General features: G+C 44.3%; 1 protein-coding gene across 1 annotated transcript; it reads right to left on the reverse strand.

Moving 5' to 3' along the window:
• Nucleotides 1-8,217: 8,217 nt before the first annotated feature.
• Nucleotides 8,218-21,262, reverse strand: LOC115157815 (SNW domain-containing protein 1). The gene is made up of 13 exons (XM_029706227.1): nucleotides 21,160-21,262; nucleotides 20,546-20,699; nucleotides 20,076-20,237; nucleotides 19,469-19,671; nucleotides 18,165-18,269; nucleotides 17,905-17,974; nucleotides 15,633-15,698; nucleotides 15,384-15,500; nucleotides 14,514-14,658; nucleotides 13,041-13,143; nucleotides 12,359-12,476; nucleotides 10,800-10,963; nucleotides 8,218-9,128 (listed from the first exon to the last, which is right to left on the reverse strand). The coding sequence occupies exons 1-13, from the start codon at nucleotides 21,171-21,173 to the stop codon at nucleotides 8,936-8,938; spliced, it is 1,614 nt and encodes a 537-aa protein (XP_029562087.1). The 5' UTR covers nucleotides 21,174-21,262; the 3' UTR covers nucleotides 8,218-8,935.
• Nucleotides 21,263-21,939: the final 677 nt, after the last annotated feature.

Raw genomic sequence — 21,939 nt, forward strand, 5'->3', positions numbered from 1 at the left:
ACAATAGTGTTTAGCTGTTTGTGTTCAAAGCCACACAAAAGCTGGCCAAAGAACCAATTTCCTTTTCTTAAGAAACTCATTCATCTTCCACTGTTCCACATTCACAGCCCGAACAACAGACTAGTGAAGAGCCATTATCAAGCTGTCTGAGAAAATGAAATACACCTCACAGTCTCAACAATAATAGTCAAAGCTCAACTGAGAACTGAAAGAATACATCGAGGGTGCCTGTGGTAGGGCTATGCTTCTAAAAGCTCAATTGAACTTGTAGACTACAGCATCATACAGAATGTGGTGCTCCTGAAGTTGAAAAACATGTGTCTACTTAGGGCCAGGAGTCTTTCCCTGACCATATGGCCTGACCAACAATAAAAAAACTCTGGGCCCTCGCCCCGAAAGTCAGGTACTTGGTCAGGGAAGCTCTCGGTTCTATCAGTTCAAACAACAAAAACCTCCAAAGAGACCATACCAGCAATATCACACACTACACACTACAGACTAGACACTACACACTGCAGACTAGACACTACACACTGCAGACTAGACACTACACACTGCAGACTAGACACTGCAGACTAGACACTACACACTAGACACTGCAGACTGCAGACTAGACACTGCAGACTAGACACTACACACTACAGACTAGACACTACACACTACAGACTAGACACTGCACACTACAGACTAAACACTGCACACTACAGACTAGACACTACACACTACAGACTAGACACTGCAGACTACAGACTAGACACTGCAGACTAAACAAAACAGACTAGACACTACACACTACAGACTAGACACTGCAGACTACAGACTATAAACTGCAGACTAGACACTACATACTGCAGACTAGACACTGCAGACTGCAGACTAGACACTGCAGACTAGACACAGCAGACTGCAGACTAGACACTACACACTACAGACTACACGCTATAGACTACACACTACAGACTACAGACTAGACACTGCAGACTACAGACTAGACACTACACACTACAGACTAGACACTACAGACTATAGACTAGACACTGTAGACTACAGACTATAAACTGCAGACTAGACACTACACACTGCAGACTAGACACTACACACTACAGACTAGACACTACAGACTATAGACTAGACACTGCAGACTACAGACTAGACACTACAGACTAGACACTACACACTGCAGACTAGACACTACACACTGCAGACTAGACACTACAGACTATAGACTAGACACTGCAGACTAGACACTACAGACTACACACTACTGACTACAGACTAGACACTACAGACTAGACACTACAGACTACATACTACATACTACAGACTAGACACTGCACACTACAGACTAAACACTGCACACTACAGACTAGACACTACACACTACAGACTAGACACTGCAGACTACAGACTAGACACTGCAGACTAAACACTACAGACTAGACACTACACACTACAGACTAGACACTGCAGACTACAGACTATAAACTGCAGACTAGACACTACATACTGCAGACTAGACACTGCAGACTGCAGACTAGACACTGCAGACTAGACACAGCAGACTGCAGACTAGACACTACACACTACAGACTACACGCTATAGACTACACACTACAGACTACAGACTAGACACTGCAGACTACAGACTAGACACTACACACTACAGACTAGACACTACAGACTATAGACTAGACACTGTAGACTACAGACTATAAACTGCAGACTAGACACTACACACTGCAGACTAGACACTACACACTACAGACTAGACACTACAGACTATAGACTAGACACTGCAGACTACAGACTAGACACTACAGACTAGACACTACACACTGCAGACTAGACACTACACACTGCAGACTAGACACTACAGACTATAGACTAGACACTGCAGACTGCAGACTAGACACTACAGACTACACACTACTGACTACAGACTAGACACTACAGACTAGACACTACAGACTACATACTACATACTACAGACTAGACACTGCAGACTAGACACTACAGACTAGACACTGCAGACTACAGTCTATAAACTGCAGACTAGACACTGCAGACTACAGACTATAAACTGCAGACTGCAGACACTACAGACTACAGACTAGACACTACAGACTACACACTACAGACTACATACTACACACTACAGACTACATACTACAGACTACAGACTATAGACTAGACACTGCAGACTAGACACTACAGACTAGACACTGCAGACTACAGTCTATAAACTGCAGACTAGACACTGCAGACTACAGTCTATAAACTGCAGACTAGACACTACAGACTACAAACAACAGACTAGACACTGCAGACTACAGACCATAAACTGCAGACTAGACACTACAGACTACACACTACAGACTAGACACTACAGACTACAGACTACAAACAATAGACTAGACACTACAGACTACAAACAATAGACTAGACACTACAGACTGCACACTTCAGACTACACACTAGACTACAAACTGCAGACTACAGACTACACGCTGCAGACTAGACACTACACACTACAGACTACACAATAGACTACAGACTACACACTAGATTACAGACTACACAATAGACTACAGACTACACACTAGACTACAGACTACACACTAGACTACAGACTAGACTACAGACTACACAATAGACTACAGACTACACAATAGACTACAGACTACAGACTAGACTACAGACTTCACAATAGACTACACACTACACACTAAACTACAGACTACACACTACACAAAAGACTACAGACTAGACTACAGACTACACACTAGACTACAGACTAGACTACAGACTACACACTAGACTACAGACCACAGCCTACACACTAGACTACAGACTACACACTAGACTACAGACTACACAGTACATACTACACACGGGACTACAGACTACACACTAGACTACAGACTACACACTAGACTACAGACTAAACACTAGATTACAGACTACACACTAGACTACAGACTACACACTACACACTAGACTACAGACTAGACTACAGACTACACACTAGACTACAGACCACAGACTACACACTAGACTACATACTACACACTAGACTAGACTACACACTACAGACTGCACACTAGACTACAGACCAGACTACACACTAGACTACAGACTAGACTACAGACTAGACTGCAGACTACACAATAGACCACACACTAGACTACAGAGTACACACTAGACTACAGATGACACAATAGACTACAGACTACACACTAGACTGCAGACTACGCACTAGACTACACACTAAACTACAGACTATACACGAGACTACATACTACACACTAGACTACAGACTACACAATAGACTACAGACTACACACTAGACTGTAGACTACGCACTAGACTACAGACTAAACACTAAACTACAGACTATACACGAGACTACATACTACACACTAGACTACAGACTACACACTACAGACTACACAGTACATACTACACTACAGACTAGACTACAGACTAGACTTGTAAGTCGCTCTGGATAAGAGCGTCTGCTAAATGACATAAATGTAAATGTACACACTAGTCTACAGACTACACAATAGACTACAGAGACAACACTCTGAACGACTAAATGATGCAGCCTTGCAACAGACCAGTAACAACAGATATTGATTAGTCATACTGTGGATTGATTCTCTCACGCCACTGCTCGTCCTACACCATTACAGCGGGCCTCCACCGCGGTCTGAAAAGCATCTCCTGTTGAGATGCTATTGGATTACAATCACTGGCTTCACTCCTCTCCACATGATAAAGGTCAATGCAAAATAAAACACCATTTTCCTATGGAGCGAGTCAAGCTTTATTGTTCTCCAGTGCTCGAGGGACTGTGTGGACAAGCTAACACACACACACACACACACACACACACACACACACACACACACACACACACACACACACACACACACACACACACACTGTTTGCTTGCAAGGCTTCATGGGTTGACAGGGAGTGTGTGTGTATGTGCTTCACATTTAGCCTGTCCTCTCACTGTGGGAGGGAAATTAATTCTGATGGCAACATAACAGCTATGACTAGAGATAGGCAGTGAAGCCTTGAAGAGGCACAGTGTGGAGTGGAGTGTGAAAACTGTCTATCAGAGAATCGGCATGGGGCCCATAATAAAGTGACTCCAGAAAAGAAGAGTCTACCACTGAGGTAAGGCTAGTATACCTGGCATCCTGTCATTATTACCTCTATCAGGTGTTTCACTCTGTTGGAGCAGGAACTCTAGGGGCCAGATTGAAGTGTTTGTTTCTCGCTCTGTCGGAGTACCCAAACGGTCTTGGGCTACATGGCCCTACAACCAACAACTGTCTTGGGGTACATGGCCCTACAACCCACAACTGTCTTGGGGTACACGGACCTACAAACAACAACTGTCTTGGTACATGGCCCTACAACCAATAACTGTCTTGGGGTACATGGCCCTACAACCAACAACTGTCTTGGGGTACACTCCCCTACAACCAACAACTGTCTTGGGGTACACGGCCCTACAACCAACAACTGTCTTGGGGTACACGGCCCTACAACCCACAACTGTCTTGGGGTACATGGGCCTACAAGTAACAACTGTCTTGGGGTACACGGCCCTACAACCCATAACTGTCTTGGGGTACATGGCCCTACAAATAACAACTGTCTTGGGGTACATGACCCTACAAACAACAACTGTCTTGGGGTACATGGCCCTACAACCAACAACTGTCTTGGGGTAAATGGCCCTACAAACAACAACTGTCTTGGGGTACACGCCCCTACAAACAACAACTGTCTTGGGGTACATGGCCCTACAACCAACAACTGTCTTGAGGTACACGCCCCTACAAACAACAACTGTCTTGGGGTACACGCCCCTACAAACAACAACTGTCTTGGGAACCATTGCCCTACAACCAACAACTATAAATTATTGACACAGTAGCCTAAATAAATATTGAAATATAGGCCTAAGTAAGTTACGGTATTAAGACTAAACAGGATGCGCTCTTAGGCCTACAGCTTAATGGTGGTTATACAAGGATACTATACTAAGCCTGGTAATGATAATGACATTATTAAAATGATGATAACAATAATAATAAGATGATCAACAAAAAGAAGGGTCATTTATAAATATAATTTCTCTGACAACTTGGAACAGTGTAAACACTAACTGATAAATAATACTAGAGGGGGTGGTCTATCGAGAGTGTAAAGCCTTAATTACACTCAAACAGGCAACATAAGCAGAATGTCTTATTTCTGTAGAGATATATATGGATGATTTATAAAGCCAGGCACATTTAACAGTTAGGCTATTGATTATAGATCTCCTCACTTTTCTTAGACTGTTTTCTCGTCTCCTAACTCCGCTGCTGTCTCCGCCGCATTGTTCTCAAAACCAATATGCTGGTTAACTTTGCTATTATGCACATAGCAACATGGTCTAGGAAAAGCCACAATTCAACAGCGCACTGATGGGTTTCAGAACTGCGGACAGCAACCGCTACCCAACGCGGGAGAAAGCAAATCTGTATAAAATATCATTTTTATTAGTGTTGCACCATTGTTCCTATGTAATAGAACCATAAATCATTTCAGTAGCACGTCTTAGAGTGATGGACTGTGCCATCCCCACGGCCTCCACAATGGATCAGTCCACTCAGACAGGAGCCAATCAGACAGGTGTCTTTTACCATATTCTTTTTCCTACTGCTCAACTAAAGAAATCTCGGTCGACCAACAGCCTATCGACCACACAATCAACGAAATGGGATCAGCCCTAAACTATTTTGAATCATCACATACACTGCTGCTGGTTTATTATTTGAACTGTAGCCTAGTCACTTTACCCCTACCTATATGTACATACAGTGGCTTGCAAAAGTATTCACCCCCTTACCATTTTTCCTATTTTGTTGCCTTACAACCTGGAATTAAAATTGATTTCTTGGGTATTGTATCATTTGATTTACACAACATGCCTACCACTTTGACGATGCAAAATATTTTTTACATTGAAACAAATAAGAAATAAGACAAAAAAACAGAAAACTTGAACATGTATAACTATTCACCCCCCCAAAGTTAATACTTTGTAGAGCCACCTTTTGCAGCAATTACAGTCGCAAGTCTCCTGGGGTATGTCTCTAAAAGCGTGGCACATCTAGCCACTGGGATTTTTGCCCATTCTTCAAGGCAAAACTGCTCCAGCTCCTTCAAGTTGGATGGGTTCCGCTGGTGTACAGCAATCTTTAAGTCATACTACAGATTCTCAATTGGATTGCGGTCTGGGCTTTGACTAGGCCATTCCAAGACATTTAAATGTTTCCCCTTAAACCACCCGAGTGTTGCTTTAGCAGTATGCTTAGGGTCATTGTTCTGCTGGAAAGTGAACCTCCGTCCCAGTCTCAAATCTCTGGAAGACTGAAACAGGTTTCCCTCATGAATTTCCCTGTATTTAGCGCCACGCTTCCCTATGGGGATGATGTTCTCGGGGTGATGAGAGGTGTTGGGTTTGCACCAGATATATTGTTTACCTTGATGGCCAAAAAGCTACATTTTTATTCTCATCTGACCAGATTACCTTCTTCCATATGTTTGGGGTGTCTCCAACATGCCTTTTGGTGAACACCAAAGGTGTTTGCAGATTTTTTTCTGTAAGCAATGGCTTTTTTCTGGACACTCTTCTGTAAAGCCCAGGTCTGTGGAGTGTACGGCTTAAAGTGGTCCTATGGACAGATGCTCCAATCTCCGCCGTGGAGCTTTGCAGCTCCTTCAGGGTTATCTTTGATCTCTTTGTTGCCTCTGATTAATATCCTCCCAGACTATGGTTTGCAACTGCACATGGGGACAAAGATCATACTTTTTGGAGAAATGTCCTCTGGTCTGATGAAACAAAAATAGAACTGTTTGGCCACAATGACCATCGCAATGTTGGAGGAGAAAGGGGGAGGCTTGCAATGGCATCATGAGGAAGGAAAATGTGAATACATTGAAGCAACATCTCAAGACATCAGTCAGGAAGTTAAAGCTTGGTCACAAATGGGTCTTCCAAATGGACAATGACCCCACGCATATTTCCAAACTTGTGGTATAAATGGCTTAAGGACAACAAAGTCAAGGTATTGGAGTGGCCATCACAAAGCCTTGACCTCAAACCTATAGAAAATTTGTGGGCAGAACTGAAAAAGTGTGTGCGAGCAAGGAGGCCTACAAACCTGACTCACTTACACCAGCTCTGTCAGGAAGAATGGGCCAAAATTCACCCAACTTATTGTGGGACGCTTGTGGAAGGCTACCCAAAACATTTGACAGAAGTTAAACAATTTAAAGGCAATGCTACAAAATACTAATTGAGTGCATGTAAACTTCTGACCCACTGGAAATGTGATGAAAGAAATAAAGCTGAAATAATTCTCTACTACTATTCTGACATTTCACATTCTTAAAACAAAGTGGTGATTGTAACTGATCTAAGACAGGGAATTTTTACTAGGTTTACATGTCAGGAATTGTGAAAAACTGAGTTTAAATGTATTTGGCTAAGGTGTATGTAAACTTCCGACTTCAACTGTATGTACTTCAGAACTTCGTCCCTGACCTTTTTGGAAAGCTCCTTGGTCTTTGTGGTGCCCCTTGCTTTGTGGTGTTGTGGACTCTAGGGCCTTTCAGAACAGGTGTATACTGAGATCATGTGACAGATCATGTGACACTTAAAGTCCACCTGTGTGCAATCTAACTAATTATGTGAGTTCTGAAGGTAATTGGTTTTACCAGATTATTTAGGGGCTTCATAGTAAAGGGGGTGAATACATATGCACACACCACTTCTCCATTTTGAAATTTTTTTTTTTAAACAAGTAATTTTTTTCATTTCACTTCATCAATTTGGACTATTTTGTTAATGTCCATTACATTAAAGCCAAATAAAAATCCATTTAAATTACAGGTTGTAATGACACAAAATAGTAAAAACGCCTATGGGGATGAATACTTTTGCAAGGCACTGTATCTATCTCCATTACCTCGTACCCCTGCACATTGACTCAGTACTGGTGCCCTGTGTATTTATTCATTGTGTTATTAATATTCAGATATTTTTCTCTACATTGTTGAGAAGGGTCTGTAAGTAAGCATTTCACTGTTAGCCTAAACCTGTGGTTTACAAAGCATGTGACAAATAACATTGGATATCACTGTAGAATCACACTGGTTTTATGTTTATTAGCACAAACCTAAAAATACGAGACACGTTCAATCCACTATTTGAAGTGTATTCAGTGGTAACAGAGTAGGGTTACACTATCCCAGCCATAACAGAGTTTGTGTAGTTATCATCAAGATACAATAGATCACCTAAGATCGGAAATCACAGGAATGCTGCTAGATCAAAGATTATTTATCAAAACGAGTCAACATTGCTTAATACAACTAGGGGGCTTTACTTTAAAACACTTTACAGGCGAGACTCTGTTCCATGTAAAGATTAAGGGATGGTGTAAAGAAAATAGAAAAAAGGTAATCATCAACATAGATGAAGAACAATCCCTGCTAGTTCCTTGGGGTTTCAGCCATACAACAGACGAGACAAACTGACATCTGTACTGTCCCAACCAAGGCTCTGACCCCCCCCCCCCAAAAAAAAAAACTTGGTCGCATTCAGTGGGCACAAAAGCAGAACACTATATCAAAGTTAAAACAAAAAAAGGAAAATGAGCGTGTTTTAGTTAAAATGGCAACTCCTACTTTTCAAAATGTTTTTGGAGATTTTGTGCCAAATGAACACTACCCTTCCATCCCCCACTATCAGACTTGTTGTCTCGGGTGGAAACTTGTTTCAAAACATTCGCAGCAATTTTTGTGCCTACTGAACGCTACCCTCCCATCCCACCAGACTGGGTCTCTTGCTCCGTCCTCTCACTCCTTCCTGCGTTTCTTGTCGTGGTCGTAGTCCTTGGAGCCTCTACTGGTGGAGGGTCTCTTGGAGCCGCCATGTTGCTTCGCCTCCTCCAAGAACTTGTCCAGACCGAACGGATCCTCCTCAAACTGGACTGGGCCGTCACGACGAGGACCGTGGTCCGTACCAGAAAACTCACGGTCCGGAACAAACCTGGAAGGGGAGGAGGAATCAGTTGCATTAGTGCTGGGCAAATAATGTGCACTCGTCAAGAAGGATTTTAAATTCCTTTAGTTCCCTACAACCCTGGGGTGTAGAGGGGAGGGGACAGAGATAAGGGAAGTTGAATCATTTGGAAATAGATTGTTTTTGAGTGAACACTTTCTTCAAACATGGTTGGGTGTTGAATTCTGGTAGATACAGAGGACAGACTTGGTATGACCCATATGAAGTGCAGTGCTGAGTAAATAAATGCATTAAACAATTCATCCTTTGTGTTTTTAACTTTCAAGGTTTAACTTTCAAGGTCTAATGTCTCCATACTTCAAACATAATAAGGGCAGGTTGAATTTACCACTGATAGGTTGATAAGCCGTATGGAACAGTCTATAGCTAGTATCACATTCCACCACCAGTCCCTGTTACAGTGACCTGTTACCTGTAGCCCAGTAAAGAAACCAATCACATAAAGCAGCCAGTGAAACTAAGGAAGACTGTCTGAGGAGACGCTGTGGACATCAGGGGAGGGATGCTGCAGATGAAGTACAGACATTCTGCTCTGGTATACACACTATACGGTCGACCCCTGGTAAGAAGTGCACACTACACTGAGTGAAAGATCACTATAGTACCTACAGACGCAGTGTTCCGGCAGTGTGTTTATTTATCAGCAGTGGACTGTGTATCTCTCCTTAAGTCTCTCCCAGAGAGGAAGCAGCAGCCTGTTACTCTGTATGAGCGTGTCCAGTTTGTCTCCATACAGTATATCAAACATTAGGAACACCTCTCCACCCCCAGCATGCTTTGTTCTTCATTGTAACCAGAGGGCTGATAGAAATACTATGCAGCCAGTCTCTCTTGGCTAAGAGTTGAAGAGAGACTGTTTCTTATAAAAATAAGTGATGCAGTCAATGTGTTGAAAATCCCAAATGGTTTGCATTAGTCAACAGCGCTGACACATACCCCACCAGACATGCCACCTGGGGTCTTTTCACAGTCCCCAGGTCGAGAACAAATTCAAGGAAACAGTGTTACACAGAGCAAACCTGCTTTCAAAAAAACCAACCTACTGGTTGTGCGTGCGTACTGACACGCGACCTACTGGTTGTGCGTGCGTACTGACACGCGACCTACTGGTTGTGCGTGTGTACTGACACGCGACCTACTGGTTGTGTGCGCGCGCGTACTGACACGTGACCTACTGGTTGTGCGTATGTACTGACACGCGACCTACTGGTTGTGCGTGCGTACTGACATGTATGTGGAGCTGATAGATGCAAACACACTACGTGTTCATGTTTTTAAATGTATGGAAATTGTATTTAGTCTATAATGTCTTTTAAGTTACGGCGTTGGACTCCAGTAAGACTAGCTGTCACCACTGGTATCGGCTAATGTGGATCCTAATAAAATCTAAATGTTAAAGTTATCGTTCTATTTAATCGTTACCGCATCAATTCAGGTAATTTACCACGATATGGATTTTTGTCCATATCGCCCAGCTAGATGTCCCAGTCATGTCCTTATACACAGACAATATATATATTGTAAGTATATCATAAATACAGAGGGGTAACATAACGGATGTCCTTGTACATGTGTGTATATTTATCTAACAGTATATCATAAACACAGAAGGGTAACATAACAGATGGCCTTGCGTACTTGCTGCTCTGCATGAGTGTGTCCAGGTCGTCCCCATACATGTCCTTGTCAGAGCTCTTGGTGGGCCGGTAGATGTTCTGGGCCATGTCGCTGCCTCTCCTGAACGGCTGGTCGTACACGTTGTACATCTCATCCTCCCCGCCTGCAAAACCACTGTCCATACCCTGGGGGGGGGGGGGGGGCCAAAAAATGTGTAAGATTTTCTGTGCAAAATGCCCAAATTAAATCAGTTTGACTGGTTGTAAGGAAAAAAAAAACAGTGAAAACAACCCAACTTGTTTCTGATCATTTCAGTTCAGCTTGGATGCATATTTTATTTGGTTTAAATACTATCAGCTTTTATGATGCTAATGAAGATGAACTTTTACAGACGATCCCTAACTGCACATTCACATTCTCTCAAGATGCTGAAAGAAGTAAATCATATTTCTCCATCCTGTTCCCCAGTCAAAATGTAGCCTACATTTGGTGTATCATTTTACTGCAAGAAATGCTTAATTCAGCAGGAGTTTATACTGAGGCTATGTGAGAGGTTACAGAGCTACAGTCAGTGTCCAGATTTCAGTTTCCATTCAACCCATCTGAACAGTAGGCTACAGTTCTCTTTATGTGATGTAGGCTACAGTTCTCTTTATGTGATGTAGGCTACAGTTCTCTTTATGTGATGTAGGCTACAGTTCTCTTTATGTGATGTAGGCTACAGTTCTCTTTATGTGATGTAGGCTACAGTTCTCTTTATGTGATGTAGGCTACAGTTCTCTTTATGTGATGTAGGCTACAGTTCTCTTTATGTGATGTAGGCTACAGTTCTCTTTATGTGATGTAGGCTACAGTTCTCTTTATGTGATGTAGGCTACAGTTCTCTTTATGTGATGTAGGCTACAGTTCTCTTTATGTGATGTAGGCTACAGTTCTCTTTATGTGATGTAGGCTACAGTTCTCTTTATGTGATGTAGGCTACAGTTCTCTTTATGTGATGTAGGCTACAGTTCTCTTTATGTGATGTAGGCCTATTTGAAGTCCCCATCTGGTGACTGTCAAATTTGTATAGCGCCTCACAAATCACACATAACCTAGCCAGCACTGCTATCACCTGTTTGACCACATTACTTTTCTGGCCCTCTCTTCTCTTTATTTTCAACTCTCCATTTCACAGCTTTCCTCTTATTGAATAAAACTCTAATCATGTTCTTCCCCCCGTGGTTCGACGAAAGCTTTTTCTGCCCGTTCCCAAAAGCATTTGGCAATTGGTGTGTATTTGGCACACGTACAATTAGGCCCTAAAGCCTAGAATTACACACTAACGCCATACAGACTAAAATAATGAAAGAAAAACCTCAATGTAGCCTATAGATATAAATTGCACAAGAATTATACATGAATGAATTTGTTATGGTATTGTTTTGTATTTATTCTATCCTCCTTCAGCCACACAATATTTCATGACCCTAACCCCACCCGCCTGTGGATATAACCGTGGGGACGGCAGGTTATGGGTCAACCTGCGCATCACTAGTGTGTGTGTGTGTGTGAGTGTGTGTGCGCGCGCTCCATCTCACCTTGCTCTGGTTAAACAGTCTCTGGTCGTACTGAGCCTCACTGGAGGCTCTAGGGTTGGGCTGGCCCAGAGCGATGAGCTCACTGACATCTCTGTCCTGGTCTCTCTGCAGCTTCGACCTGACGATGGAAATACACCAGACAGACAGTTGAGGAAGGAGAGAGACGACAGGAGACATTCATTTAGGAGTACTACAATGGAATGTAGCCTGCGAGCTAAACCTAGTACACCTAACCTCTGTAGCTTTGTGTGGAATTAGTTTCTGCTCCAAACCACACACACTAGAGCACCAGGGCACATAGCAGTCCCATAATGTTATCATCCCAATCTCTACAAATCTGCAGATAATTACATCCAGCAGAAGCGATGGCAAGGTTAAGTAGTCACTGTTGGTCTCTCTCTTCTATCACTCCCTGCCTTCCTCTTGCTCCCTGCCCCCCCCCCCTCTCCCCGGCTGTCTCCCTGCAGTCGTAGCAGACAGACAGACAAGGGGTCAGGGCTGGGTGCTGGTGTGGTAAGCTGCATTCATTTAACATTTCTTACGCACCATGAATGATTCCACAGGGTGTGTGTGTAAAGTGAGCGTGTCGAGTGTGTATGAGTGTGTGACTGGTGTACTTGTGTGTATGTAATGGTGTGTGTATGTATGCGCATGTGTGTTGCGTTGTTAAAAATGATTGTACCTCTTATCAGGGGCAGCTCTGGAGATGTTCCTGTCGTGCTGTCTCTCTTTCCTCCTGTCATGACGGATCTCGTCACGCTCTCTGGCCTCACCGTCTTCTCCACCTGCCACGGGAGAGACGGAGGGAGGAGAGAGAAATACAGGGGAGGTATAGGAGAGGGAGTTATAGCAGATGGAGGTATGAAAGGAGAGAGATGGAGAAGGAACAGGGGATGAGAGAGTGGGACCGTGCAGGAGGAGAGGGAGAAGAAACAGGGGATGAGAGTGGGACAGTGCAGGGGGAGAGAGGGAGAAGAAACAGGGGATGAGAGAGGGACCGTGCAGGGGGAGAGATGGAGAAGAAACAGGGGACGAGAGAAGGAATAGGGGATGGAGAAGGAACAGGGGATGAGAGAAGGAATAGGGGATGGAGAAGGAACAGGGGATGAGAGAGTGGGACCGTGCAGGGGGAGAGAGGGAGAAGAAACAGGGGATGAGAGAGTGGGACCGTGCAGGGGGAGAGAGGGAGAAGAAACAGGGGATGAGAGAGTGGGACCGCGCAGGGGGAGAGATGGAGAAGGAACAGGGGATGAGAGAGTGGGACCGTGCAGGGGGAGAGAGGGAGAAGAAACAGGGGATGAGAGAGTGGGACCGTGCAGGGGGAGAGAGGGAGAAGAAACAGGGGATGAGAGAGTGGGACCGTGCAGGAGGAGAGAGGGAGAAGGAACAGGGGATGAGAGAGTGGGACCGTGCAGGGGGAGAGAGGGAGAAGAAACAGGGGATGAGAGAGTGGGACAGTGCAGGGGGAGAGATGGAGAAGGAACAGGGGATGAGAGAGTGGGACAGTGCAGGGGGAGAGATGGAGAAGAAACAGGGGATGAGAGAGTGGGACAGTGCAGGGGGAGAGAGGGAGAAGAAAGAGGGGACGAGAGAAGGAACAGGGGATGGAGAGAGGGAGAAGAAACAGGGGATGAGAGAAGGAACAGGGGATGAGAGAGTGGGACCGTGCAGGGGGAGAGAGGGAGAAGAAACAGGGGATGAGAGAAGGAACAGGGGATGAGAGAGTGGGACAGTGCAGGGGGAGAGAGGGAGAAGGAACAGGGGATGAGAAAGTGGGACAGTGCAGGAGGAGAGAGGGAGAAGAAACAGGAGATGAGAGAGTGGGACAGTGCAGGGGGAGAGAGGGAGCAAGGGGGTTACCAGGAGGCTCACTCACAAACGACAGCTAGAGTCTAGTCCTCCCTCTGCATGCACAGAGCTACTTGGACAAGACTCAGAAAGTGTTTCTAAATGCTGCGTTTGGTTAAACACTGTCAGTATATCTTATTTCAAATGTACTTATTAGGGATTTGTGACCATGCACACAGCTTTGATACTTTGTAACTCTTTACATTGGCAGTCCTTGTACAGGAAAACATGAAATCATAAACAGACGATCTGATCCTAGATCTGTGGTTAGGGTCAAATTAAAGCAGGAAGACGGTGGTGAACTGACCTTTGTCCCCTCCGTGACCTTTGATCCCCGCCCTGCGGTCTCGGGCCATCTGAGCCAGCTCTCTGAGCTTCTCCTCCTTCTTCTCCTTCTCTTTCTGGGCCATCTTCTTCTCCACCTGGGCTCTCATCTCCACAGCCTCTCTGGCCTAGACTCAACAACAAAGAGAGAACACAGAATAGTATTTTCATGGCCGTCTCTCCTTCCAGTTGTCTGCTGCCAATGACTGGAACGAACTACAAAAATCTCTAAAACTGGAAACACTTATCTCCCTCACTAGCTTTAAGCGCCAGCTCTCAGAGCAGCTCACAGATCACTGCACCTGTACATAGCCCATCTATAATTTAGCCCAAACTACCTCCTCCCCTACTGTATTTATTTTGCTCCTTTGCACCCCATTATTTCTACTTTGCACTTTCTTCCACTGCAAATCTAACACTCCAGTGTTTTACTTGCTATATTGTATTTACTTTGCCACCATGGCCTTTTTTGCCTTTACCTCCCTTATCTCACCTCATTTGCTCACTTTGTGTATAGACTTATTTTTCTACTATATTATTGACTGTATGTTTGTTTTACTCCATGTGTAACTCTGTGTTGTTGAATGTGTCAAACTGCTTGCTTTATCTTGGCCAGGTCGCAATTGTAAATGGGAACTTGTTCTCAACTTGCCTACTTGGTTAAATAAAGGTCAAATAAAGAAAAATAAATGGGGATAGAATCACTCGGAAATCTATATTATACAGAACTGTAGTTAGCTTTGAAATGGACAAAAAGAGAAGACCATTCACCACCAAAACATGATTTCAGAGAGGCTGAGAAGTTGCTAAGGCACAGGACGAACACCAAGGTCCAAACACACAGACAGTTTACCTTTCTGTCAGCAATGTAGAGCGCCTCGGCCAGTTTGGCAAAGTTCTCGTTGATGTGAACAGTCTGCAGTCCTCTACCGTCCGCAGCCAGACGCTTGTCCAGTGGGATGGTGTAACCCTAGGGAGACGAAACACAGAACACAGGAGATGGGCTACTTGCAATGTTGTCGCTGTTGGCCTCAAACAAAGATAAACGTCTCATTGATTCACCAGTGTGTCCAGAGGGAGGAAGCAGAATTCGAGTCAGTACCTTTGCGTTCTTCCAGTTTGAAATACAGGGGGGAATCTTCCACTCCTGTTGCTCCTTCACAGTCATCTGAAAGGCCAGAGAGAAAACACGTCACGTCTTTGTCCAACATTTACACAGCTAGAGGGAGAAGGTTCCAGATTAACCCATTTACACAGCCAGAGGGAGAATGTTACAGATTAATGTATTCAATTGGCCCGATGCTTTTAAAACAGAATGAAAGTGCTCAAAACAGAACTGTAGTAACTTTGCCTAAACCTTGAGATGTGTGTATCTGTCTGAACCCCTACGGTCTGAAGTAGGGATGTGAAACTTTTTTTAAGTTAAAAAAATATATATTTAAACTGCCTTTTTTTCTCTCTCATTCAATTTATTTTCTTCATAAAATGATGTGAATTCACAATTCAGATATGGTCCGCCGTGTAACAGCTAGGTCATGGTTACCAACCAGCTAGACATCACCCACCTTACAGCTGTCCACCACCCACTCATCAACGATGGTATTAATGCTGTCCCCCACCCACTCAGCAACGATGGTATTAATGCTGTCCACTACCCACTCATCAACGATGGTATTAATGCTGTCCACTACCCACTCATCAACGATGGTATTAATGCTGTCCACTACCCACTCATCAACGATGGTATTAATGCTGTCCCCACCCACTCAGCAACGATGGTATTAATGCTGTCCCCCCACCCACTCAGCAACGATGGTATTAATGTTGTCCCCCACCCACTCAGTAACGATGGTATTAATGCTGTCCCCCCACCCACTCAGCAACGATGGTATTAATGCTGTCCCACCACCCACTCATCAACGATGGTATTAATGCTGTCCACCACCCACTCAGCAACGATGGTATTAATGCTGTCCCCCCACCCACTCAGTAACGATGGTATTAATGCTGTCCCCCCACCCACTCAGTAACGATGGTATTAATGCTGTCCACCACCCACTCAGTAACGATGGTATTAATGCTGTCCCCCCACCCACTCAGTAACGATGGTATTAATGCTGTCCCCCCACCCACTCAGTAACGATGGTATTAATGCTGTCCCCCACCCACTCAGTAACGATGGTATTAATGCCGTCCACCACCCACTCAGTAACGATGGTATTAATGCTGCCCCCACCCACTCAGTAACGATGGTATTAATGCTGTCCACCCACCCACTCAGTAACGATGGTATTAATGCTGTCCACCCACCCACTCACTCAGTAACGATGGTATTAATGCTGTCCCATCACCCACTCAGTAACGATGGTATTAATGCTGCCCCCCACCCACTCAATAACGATGATATTAATGCTGTCCCCCACACACTCAGTAACGATGGTATTAATGCTGCCCCCCACCCACTCAGCAACGATGGTATTAATGCTGTCCACCACCCACTCAGTAACGATGGTATTAATGCTGCCCCCCACCCACTCAGCAACGATGGTATTAATGCTGCCCCCCACCCACTCATCAACGATGGTATTAATGCTGTCCACCACCCACTCAGCAACGATGGTATTACTGCTGTTTCAGGTTCTCTGTTGTGTGCCTCTCCTCCATGTTCTCAGTACATGGGACTTACCTCTCATCAATGTGATGGATCCTTGCAGTGATGTAGAACAGTGTGTTCATAGACAGTCTGTTGTTAACGCCACATATGTTTGAGAGTTAGCGCTTTGTACTTGCAGAGCAGTCATGGTTTTTCAACATGGCATCTTGTAGTCTGGCTCTAGATATACCATTAGGGTATTGAAGCCTACATCCTAAACCACTGACAATGCCTGCATATCAACCGCAATAATTTCTGTAATTAGCGCTGTGATTTTCTCACTCCGCCCCTCATTCTATGCTGCCAGCAACGGGTTGGGTCTCACACGGCCTCCCTTTCAGCACCTGTAATGCCACTGTAGCTCAATTCCACGTCGCAAAGTTTACATTTTATCACCTTCTCAAAGTACTGCCATACAGGTCTTTGCTTCTTTGTCTCACTATCTGCCATTTTTACAACTGTTAACGACGATGACGTGTGGAGCGCTTTAGAGCCGTGGCAAATCATTTGAAAGATGCATATCGCCTACCCACAGTATTTTTACATTTAAATGTTGTGCCTTTATAATGATCAGGACCTTCAGTGACAGTTTTGTGATAACTGCACTAGGATTTTAATCTAAATAAATAAAAAAGGTTTTCAGTTAGGGATTGTTTTTCTTAACGTTAACGATTCCAAATTCGTTCAAACGTCACACCCCTTGTCTGAACCGCAACATCACCTTTCTGCTGGGAGAGTGCATGACTGGTGCAGGAGGGGAGGGAGGACCACGAGGAATCTTCTTGTTGATCCTGAAACAATCAACAACCAAACATTTCATTTAAGTTAACACAATAAGGGGGTGGGCTTCTAGTCTGCATCCGTTTTGTTTAAGGATGTGCATGACTCGAGTTACCCCAGCAAGATAATAAAACTGACAAGCATGTCAGTTAACGAGTTTAGCAAGCATTTAGTCAGTGACCATGATGAAAATGTACTTACTTGAAGCGTGGGGGCTCCATGGGGTCCTTCTGCATCTCCACCATACGGATGACCCTCTGCTTGGCCCCGGAGTTGAAGGCCACACCCTGCTGGGAAGGAGTGTACCTGGTGGAATAACACACAAGGAATCAGCATCTACAGGCCCCTTTCAATAAACCACACAAACACTTTAAATAAATTATAGGTTTCATGGGGACTGTCCTGTACACTTGTAGGCCTAGGCTATTTGTTGCATGGAAGTACGCAATTGTTCAGACCACAATGATGAATTCTAAATTGCGTCTGAAAAACATTGTATTATATTCTTCTGTAGTATTATATTGTTCTGTATGGCAGAAATACATACACATTTTACATCATTGTATCATATACACTTCGTGGCCAGTTTATTAGGTACACTCCCCAAAAATCACAAAAAAATCTACATCCATTATCTCAGAAATGGCCGGCATCGTGGGCTTTTCATGCACGACAGTGTCCAGGGTTTACAGAGAATGGTGCGACAAACAAACAACATCCAGCCAGCAGCAGCCCTGTGGCTCAAAAACAGCTTGTTGATGAGAGGTCCAAGGAGAATGGCCAGAATCATGCAAGCTAACAGCCTGGCCACAAACAGACAAACAACGGCGCAATACAAAAGTAGAGCGCAGAACGGCATTTCGGAAAGCACAACTCATCGGTCCTTGTAACAGATGGACTACTGCAGCAGACTCCCACACCGGGTTCCACTCTGATCAATTAAAAACAAGAGGAAGCGGCTCCAGTGGGCACATGATCACCAACACTGGACAACTGAGGAGTGGGAAACATTGCCTGGTTCGACGAATCCCATTCCTGTTGCGTCACGCTGATGGCAGAGTCAGGATTTGACATAAGCAGCATGAGTCCATGGCCCCATCCTGCCTGGTGTCAACGGTACAGGCTGGGGTTGATTTTCTGTACCTTTATTTAACTTCTTATTTTCAATGACAGCCTAGGAACAGTGGGTTAAATGCCTTGTTCAGGGACAGAACGACAGATTTTTTACCTTGTCAGCTCGGGGATTCGATCTTGCAACCTTTCAGTTACTAGTCCAACGCTCTAACCACTAGGCTACCTGCCGCCCCATGGTGTGGGGAATGTTTTCCTGGCACACGTTAGGTCCCTTGATCCCAATAGAGCAACATTTGAACGCCACTACTTTGTAGAATCCATTGCCTGGAGAATTCAGGTTGTTCTGGAGGCAAAGGGGGGTCCGAGCCAATACTAGATGTACATACTTAATAAACTGGCCACTAATAGTACATCACAGAGAACAACCATACCTGATGTACTGTGCAGGGGCCTGTTTGTCTGCTGCCCTCACAGGCATGGCTGCAGCGATCTTCTGAGAGACCTGCTTCATCAGAGCATCGCGGGTCTTTTCCGTCAGCTCTTTGACAGCCTCCTCGTCAGGCTTCTGCAGCTCAGGAGCATCATCGTTCAGCACTTCCTTAGGAAGCAGGTCTGTGTACTTACTGAAGATCACCTGCACAGGGAGAACAGAGGAGACAGCTGAACATACAGAAACTGAACTCTACACTGGTTCTCTATGGGTGCATTTATTCAAATGTTGGTTCCTCGTTTTTTATTTCACCTTTATTTAACCAGGTAGGCCAGTTGAGAACAAGTTCTCATTTACAACTGCGACCTGGCCAAGATAAAGCATAGCAGCGCAACAAAAACAAACACATTTTAACACATTATCTGGGCAAGAAACAGCTTTATTTACTTGGTAACTATAGGACAACAACGATAGAGGCTCACAACATAAATCCAAATAAAATGGACCTTACTTTATGTCGCAGGCTCATCTGAGATGATGTATGTCCAACTGCATTGTAGATCTAGCTAGACCAAGTAGACCAGCTGTATTTTTAATAATATTCTTACCTTGTCCTTGCCCTGTCCCTGTCTAGCGATGGCATCGTATTTGATCTTGCCCTCAGCATCCACCTGAACTGCCAGGGCATTGGATGTCTTTTTCTTCCTGCCCATCTCCAGAGGGAACTGGGCCACGTGGATCTCAGGGAAGGCACCGCCATCTCCAAAGTCCTACAACACAAAACAAGGCAGAGAGTCAAACAAACTGAGACTAAGAGGAAGAAGCTATGTGGAGATGTACCCCCATCTCCAAAGTCCTACAACGCAGGGGAGCCAAACACAAACCAAGAAAAAGTCTCACATTACCTATTTTTTTTCCTGGACAGAGTACTAACACAGCACCAACAATAGCAAACTCATGTAAGGCTTTGAATGTCCCTTCCACTTTGCATGGAGTCCCTTCTAAGACAACTCATAGCTAACACAGAATCACAGCCTCATTGAATCCATTAAACTAGGTATGGCGTAAATATCAGTACCTCCAGAGAGCGTGGCACCCAGCTCTTCCTGTAGCCGTAGGGAGGGGGTTCTCTGCGGGAGGAGACCAGGGCGGTGGAGTGGGACCTCTGTGCCCGGGCTCTCTCCTCTGACTCCAACTGGTCCTGGGACAGCTGGGTCGGCGCGGGTAGAAAGCTGCAGGAAGACAAACAAAATACAAAGTGTCAATCTTCTATCGCTATTAAATTGGATGTACGCAATTCAGATATCGACTGTAAACAAGGCTAGCTATCTAACGTTCGCGTACGTGGACGATGCATGTGCTAGTTTGAAAGTTTTGAGACACAACACAACTAGTAACGCCAAGGTAAATGTTCTAATAAACCTGACCCCGATAGACCAAATACCTAGCAAGCTTATCCCCAAGACAAGAAACCACCAGAGAGCAGTTAGCTAAAGTTAGCTTGCTAGCTAGCCAACTAGGCCAGGAGTTAGCCTAGCTAACTATATGCTAACGACCAAAACATCGACTTCATAAAAATAATATGGGGGTAAGACGTAAGTAACTTTACATAATGTCTTAACATGCCATTTTATTATTTAAAGGTGTTGTACATTCTGTAAAATATAAATAAGGCCTTGCCACACGACTCACCTCGTAAGCGACATTTTTTTCCTCTCCCCTTGATCGCACAGACTGACGTCATACGTAGGTAACGCCACAATCTTCAGGATCTCGCGATATTGGATTGCAGCTACATGTGACATCCTCTCTAGCATGTGAGGTGATCAGTCGAGAAGGCTACTGCATATTTCACTTTATTACGATATATATAAAAACAATTACTTAGAAAAAAGAAAGGCGAGTAAAAGACTATGAAAAAATATTGACATTCTTACATTTTAGTCATTTAGCAGACCCACTTATATAGAGTGACAAAAAAAGCCAATTTATGCTTGATAAAGACCGTGTAGTTGGGGTGTGAATCCATTGCGGAGCCTCCGGAGTCTTGTGGAGGTTGAGCTGGGTACTGCATCACCGTGCACTTCCCAAAGTTTGTAACAATCTGGAGGGCTCCGTGGAGCTCCGCATTGACATGATGTTGACTGTAGGTGGGGATAGGAGGTCCTGTATAAACACAAGTACATTTTCCCCCAACAGTAGTTATAAGCAAAGTCAGTGCAGGTGGGAAAAGTGCATATAATTTTTTTTGGATGAACAGGAACTCCCCTGTCCTGACATTAGGGGGAAGCTTGACAGAGAAGAGCTTTGACTGGGCTTAGCAGGAGCAAGGGGTATTTGTATTTATTATGGATCCCTATTAGTTCCTGCCAAAGCAGCAGCTACTCTTCCTGGGGTCCAGCAAAATTAAGGCAGTTTATAAAATTTAAAAAACATTACAATACATTTTACATTTACATTCACAGATTTCAC

The sequence above is a fragment of the Salmo trutta genome, chromosome 1 (assembly GCF_901001165.1).
Source record: "Salmo trutta chromosome 1, fSalTru1.1, whole genome shotgun sequence".
Classification (NCBI taxonomy): Eukaryota; Metazoa; Chordata; class Actinopteri; order Salmoniformes; family Salmonidae; genus Salmo; species Salmo trutta.

Bases quoted from the DNA above. Each gene is read 5' to 3' on its own strand.
- LOC115157815 (XM_029706227.1), bottom strand. The intron at 18,270-19,468 runs GTATGGTTGTTC...TTATTCCACCAG, and splicing joins GCCCCTGCACAGTACATCAG to GTACACTCCTTCCCAGCAGG. The intron at 15,501-15,632 runs GTACTGACTCGA...TCGTCTCCCTAG, and splicing joins CAAACTGGAAGAACGCAAAG to GGTTACACCATCCCACTGGA.